The sequence below is a fragment of the Zeus faber genome, assembly GCF_960531495.2.
Source record: "Zeus faber genome assembly, chromosome: 13".
NCBI classification, from domain to species: domain Eukaryota; kingdom Metazoa; phylum Chordata; class Actinopteri; order Zeiformes; family Zeidae; genus Zeus; species Zeus faber.
The window spans coordinates 11,814,927-11,820,926 of NC_137198.1; the positions used below are offsets into that span (position 1 = coordinate 11,814,927).

At 44.3% G+C, this 6,000-nt stretch overlaps 1 protein-coding gene across 3 annotated transcripts in view; it reads right to left on the minus strand.

Annotated features, from left to right (window-relative positions):
• Positions 1 to 1,508: 1,508 nt before the first annotated feature.
• rps6ka1 (ribosomal protein S6 kinase a, polypeptide 1) overlaps positions 1,509 to 6,000 on the minus strand; it is a gene marked incomplete at its 5' end in the record, with an annotated part of 62,488 nt that continues 57,996 nt past the window's right edge. For all 3 annotated transcript variants that reach the window (XM_080012466.1, XM_080012467.1, XM_080012468.1), the window contains 8 exons: positions 1,509 to 1,962; positions 2,626 to 2,763; positions 3,180 to 3,297; positions 3,396 to 3,472; positions 4,182 to 4,343; positions 4,906 to 5,064; positions 5,188 to 5,277; positions 5,693 to 5,818. In XM_080012466.1, coding sequence (XP_079868592.1) covers positions 1,840 to 1,962; positions 2,626 to 2,763; positions 3,180 to 3,297; positions 3,396 to 3,472; positions 4,182 to 4,343; positions 4,906 to 5,064; positions 5,188 to 5,277; positions 5,693 to 5,818 — 993 coding nt within the window. In that variant the 3' untranslated portion in view covers positions 1,509 to 1,839. The remainder of the gene's footprint in view (positions 1,963 to 2,625; positions 2,764 to 3,179; positions 3,298 to 3,395; positions 3,473 to 4,181; positions 4,344 to 4,905; positions 5,065 to 5,187; positions 5,278 to 5,692; positions 5,819 to 6,000) is intronic.

The window sequence follows — 6,000 nt, forward strand, 5'->3', positions numbered from 1 at the left end:
GTGGAGTTTAGACAGCTGGCTCGCGGTTTATTTAGGAGCGCGCGCCCTTTCCCTCGAAAAGACGGGACGGCGCGGCTCTACAACGATGCGTTTCGGCGCGTAAGACATTCCAGCTCAGACGTAGGGCCGGGCACCGACCTATCCCACGAAGCCACTTACGGCCAAACACGCCCAGCTTTGACGGATCCTACATGGTCGGCTTCTCAGAAATTTCCTCGGATGGAAACGGTGAAAGTAAGTAGGGTCAGCCGATTTTGCCAGATCGGAACTAAACCGGAGAAGCCAATTGAGGTTGAATGAGAGCGCGGCTTAAGGAATCCCAGGGTCAGTAGTCGTTGATGGGATGAGGGCAGTAGCGATCGGTGACCGCCCATGTGCAGATTAGGAAGGGAGCCGGCGCGTCCGAGTGCTTAATTCGGTAAAAATATCGATCACTTTACGGCATCGCCGCCGCAGACAGATTCACCGCATTTTACATCACCACTTTCTTTGACCGGAAAAAAAAAGGAAAAAAGAAAAAGAAAACAAAAACAATTAACAACAAAAGCAGCGAAAACACAGGAATACAGCATTGAATATACATTATCCAAGAAACACAGAGAGAGAGAAAAAAAATACCCCCACAGAACGAAGTAAGTACAGAAAATCTAACATGCCACAATGTTCCAGGAGCAAGTTTCTTTCACAGAAAGCCACCCATTTTCCGACGATTTTAAATATTTTATTTTTTGCTATTTTCTCCTATGTGATAAAAATCTTTTTGGACGTCGCTGGAAGAATGACGAAGCAGATCGAGGGGGGGGGGGGGGGGGGGGGGGGATTTTTGGGGGGAGGAGAAAAAGAAAGCCACATGACATCATCACGGCAACCGACCATGCACATGACCCAGCAGCATCCTGCAAGACGATGCGGGCACACACACGCACACACACACACACAGGCACACGCACACTGCAAGTCATGCAATTAACACACACACACACACACACACACACACACACACACACACACACACACACACACACACACACACACACACACACACACACACACACACACACACACACACACACACACACACACACACACCCGCACATTTCCTGTCAAAACAAACAAATAAACAAAATACAAGCATCGATTGACATAAGAACAAAAAAAAAAAAAACACGTCAGAGTTTGACTTCACCCAGAATCAGCACACTCTGGCTGTACCAAAACCAAATGAGGCATTCATGGCAGAAATGTTTATTTTCTTCTTTTTTTTTTTTTTTTAAACTCTCAATCTTTTTTTTTTTTGTTTCCTCAAACTACATTTAACAGCAGTTGGACAGTACAGTACTGTGGTGTGGTGCTGTCAGCACAAGTTTAATTTGGCAGCACTACTGATATATATACTGTGTGTGTGTGTGTGTGTATATATATATATATATATATATATATATATATATATATATATATATATATATATATATATATATATATATATATATAAAGCTCATAAACTGGAGGAAGGGGACAGACGGAGACTGCATGCAGCGAGTCACAATCAATGATGGCAATGTTACTGGGGACCGGTATCGATCAAAAACATGGATGCAGCCATTCATTTTTGGCCGAAATCCGCCGCCCCCCTCTACCTCCTTGTCCCTTTTTCTAGTCAGATCAGACGGAACGGCGACTAGATATGACACTAAAGACAGCAGGACAAGATGACGGCAGGACCGCGGCCGCTATTCCTTGGCTGGACGTTGCCCCCCCCCCAAATAAGCCGACTGGTTGGTTTGAGCCAGAGGAGGTTTTGGAGTATGGTGTTTTTTGGTGCATTTCCTTTTGGAGTCTCTACAGGGAGGTAGAGGGAAGCTTCTTGACTCGTCTCTGTGCTAGGAAGGAGCTCTCGATGGGCTTGAGCTCCGGAGTGGGCTGCGAGTTCTTCAGGGCGGAGTAGGTCGCCGCCATCGCACCCTGCGCACAGCCACACACACACACACACACACACACACACACACACACACACAGAGACACACAGAGACACACACATAACAGACAGACAGCCAGCCAGACAGACGACACCACAAAAAAAAACAAAACAGTTGACAATTGGATATCAGGCTTCCTTATAAATAATAAGTATTTCACAGGGTGTCTGCTGATATGAGAGAGAAAAAAAAAGGTATATTTTGAGACAAATTACAATGAAATGTATCATTGATCTGTTATTCAATAAAGTATAAAGGTAAGTCGTATATATTCGGTACAGTAAGTATTGGGTAGAAACGAAATAATTCTATGAACTGTTATTATGATGTTTCCTTTAGGTCAGATAACAAGGCAAGTCATTCGGAATTGGAACTTCAGACAAGGCTCGCACAGTCAATGAGATAATATCTGATTCTGAAGAAATGAAGACCCCACAAATTCAAATTTGAGACAATTGAATGACTTCTAAGGTCTAAAATGCACATATACTGTATGTGTTTGAGTGTGTGTTGAAACTATTTCTTGCATCTCCCCCATCATGGTTGTCAGGCACTTTGGGAAAACCAGTTTTTTTAAAGCGCTATACAACACATTTTAAGAAATATTAAGGACCCGCAGACTCCCTGTTTTGGAAATACGGTTACTCACCTTGACGAGCTTGGGGTCCTGGTGGGGGAGCTGGCTGTTGGGCAGGTGGTCTCGCTGGACGATCCAGGTGTGTTTCAGGACCTGCCTGGCCGTTAGTCTCTGGTGGGGGTCCACGTGGAGCATCTTGGACACCAAGTCCTTCAACAAGCACAACATAGTAATGTATGAGGGGTGTAATAAACCGGTTCTTTGGCCAGAACTTCCAGCGGTAGATATAAGCTGTCGTTTAGGGACAGATTCAGATCAGAGAGGGGGTATTCAATTAAAGCAGGGTTTCCACTCTAAATGTGTACATTTCCACAACTTTAGAAGACATTTTGGAATTCTGTGAACAATGAAATGAGTAATTCTTGATTTTCTAATGAATGCAAATTAAAAATCTAACTTCTATTTGTTGTTTCTTATCAGCACATGTACGAATCTAAAAAAGGCAATGTTAAAACGATATACCACTGAGAGTGAAATACACCTAAAATAGACAGAAAAAAGCAAGGGAATCCCACAACCCAGGGTATCTCTCTTAGAAGGGTCTCAGATGATGTCTTAATGTCTACCTTGGCAGCGTCAGACACCGTGTCCCAGTTCCCTCCGGTCAGGCTGAAGTGGCCGCTGCCTATCCGGCTCAGGATCTCATTGGGAGTGTCCTCGGGTCCGTTGGCAAATGGAGTGAAGCTGTCGGTCAGAAACGGGATGGAGGACAGGGAGGTCAATGGGAGGTAGAGCGAAAAATAACCGGAAATATGTGAATGCGAATTTGAGCTCCGACTCACCCAGCCAGCATAGTGTACAGTAAGACCCCTAAACTCCAGATGTCGCAGCCTTCATCATAGCCCTGACGCTTCAACACCTGCAATGACGACAGCCAGGAGAAGCTAGATTTAATTTCATGTCACTTTAATGGGAGAACTAAGAAATTTCAAACCCTCAAACAATGAGGAACACCAGTGATGGTTTAAATCCCATTATGAGCCTAGTAAACACTAAATAGTAAATAAAAGGGGCCCAAGGATTGAACCTTGAGGAACTCCACACGTGATATTGGTTCACGAAAATACATAGTATTTATAGAGTAGTATACATATTGCGTATACAGAATTCCTTCTCCGGAGGCAGAGAGTGAAGGACAGGTTGAAAATGATCACACTGATTTAATAACTTTGGGTTTAGGGTTATTGTGTCCGGAGACGGGGGGGGCTCTGTCTGCGGAGGAAACCGTCCGTGGGGCGGGGAGACGGGGAGGGAAGCGCCGGTCGAAAAACCAAACCGATTCTGTTGCCTCGTCTCACGTGATATTAGACACCTCTCGCAAGAGCATTACGTAATGTATCCGTAACGGTCATCATGTGGGAGCAGACTCCATACGGAACTTTTCTGCAGAGGACGCCAATGTGGGAACGACTACCGACTGCCTTTGCCGGATATTTTTTATCCAGCAATGTTACGGATTCCATGTGGGAAAGGGGGCTTAAGGGGGCCCCTGTCTCGTCAATGAGACAAATAAATTTAAGGCCGCGCCTTGCCTAGTGTGGATGAAACGGACCAATGAGAGCGCTCACCTCAGGCGCTACGAAGTTAGCCGTGTAGCACGGCGTCATCAGCAAACCGTTGTTAGCGCGAAGCTGCTTGGCGAAGCCAAAGTCGCAGATCCTGATCGACTCCGGGTTCCCCGACTCGTCAACGTACAGAATGTTGCTGGGCTTCAGGTCCCTGTGCACGACCTGGGAGGGAGGAAGAGAAAGAAGAGAGTTGTTAAACATCAGTGGAATGAGACATAATATAAATATATTTTACATTACATATTATGAGGAAAAAAAATAAAGGAAACAATTTTACCCATAATTAAGGAGGCTATTTAAACCTTGCCACCTGAACCCTGACCATTATTAAAAAACAAAAGAAAAAAAGGAAAATAAAGCCATGTTTTATGGGTTGATTTTGTGAAAACCCAGTATACTTTGCTTTAAAAAAATATTTTGACTCAAATATTTCAATCAAAAGGTTCTTTTTTTTTTTTTAACTATGTATATTTTTGTATCTTGGTTTTACTTTGTTTCCCTACAGACTGTTAAGCTTTTTTAATGCTTATTGTCTGTACCGCAATGCACCTTCTACTACTTGGCAAAATACACAGATTAGGATTCATAGCAACTTACAGTTTTGTAATTTTCTGTGGTGAGACAACATCATAGGTCGTCTCCAAGCCACTGATTAAACACCACACCTGCCTGAAGTCGACAACACAGCGAACCCCTTTTCCCCAGTGTGTTGGTGGTTGCTCACCCCCTGGGAGTGCAGGTACTCCACGGTCTTGGTGATGGTGTGCAGCACGGCGCTGGCCTCTCGCTCTGAGAAGAACTTCTGCTTCAGGATCCGGTCCAGCAGCTCGCCGCCCCGCATCAGCTCCGTCACCAGGAAAACCTGCTTCCCGCTGTCGTACACCTGGAAAACACCGTTACAGGTATTATCAGATTGTTCAGTTATAGTGTGTGTGTGCGTGCGTGCATGTGTGCGTGTGTGCGTGCGTGCGTGCGTGCGTGCGTGCGTGCGTGCGTGCGTACTCACATCCTTCAGCGTGATGATGTTGGGATGCTGTCCGTACCGAAGCAGAATCTCAATCTCCTCAGAGGGGTCTGTGCTGGTCTTATCGATCATCTATTAATCACATAAAAAACACCAATCACACACACACCAGGGTTTTAAGGATTACAAATACATTAAAAAAAAAAATTCCACAAGTGTGTTTCTGTGAGAATCGCAGCATTTATTTATCAGTATTTTGTATTCTGTTCACCTTTGATTCAGTCTTTTATATGGTATTATATTCCATGTTATGAGCTTCAAAAAAGGTATAGTGTTTATCTTATACTTTCACTTAATAACTTAATTTATTGTAAGCCTACACTGTATTTCTGGAGCGGTCTGTTACCTATTTTTCATTTGTGTGTGTGTGTGTGTGTGTGTGTATCTTTGTTTATTCAATTGAAGATTTTCGTAAAATATTTTTTTCCCCCCAGTAATTTTGAAAACAATTGTGTGTGGGTGAGTGTGTGTACACGTGCACGCTGACCTTCACTGCGTATTCTGTGTTGGTGGCTTTGTGGACGCAGCGCTTACAGACGGAGAAGGAGCCCATGCCGATGTCCTCCTTCAGCACGTAGCCGTCGCTGAACAGGAGGTTCTTCCCGTGGAGCTGCTGCAGAGGGCGAGAGGGGGAGACATGGATCTTAAATGCTGGACGTTTGAAGAGAGGGAGCAGGGATTTGGATCTCATTTTGACACTGAAGCACTCTCATACCAAACACTCTATTTAGAGTGAGGACAATTAGCACTGCTTATTCCTCACCATGAATTAGTCCATTTAATTAATATACGTTA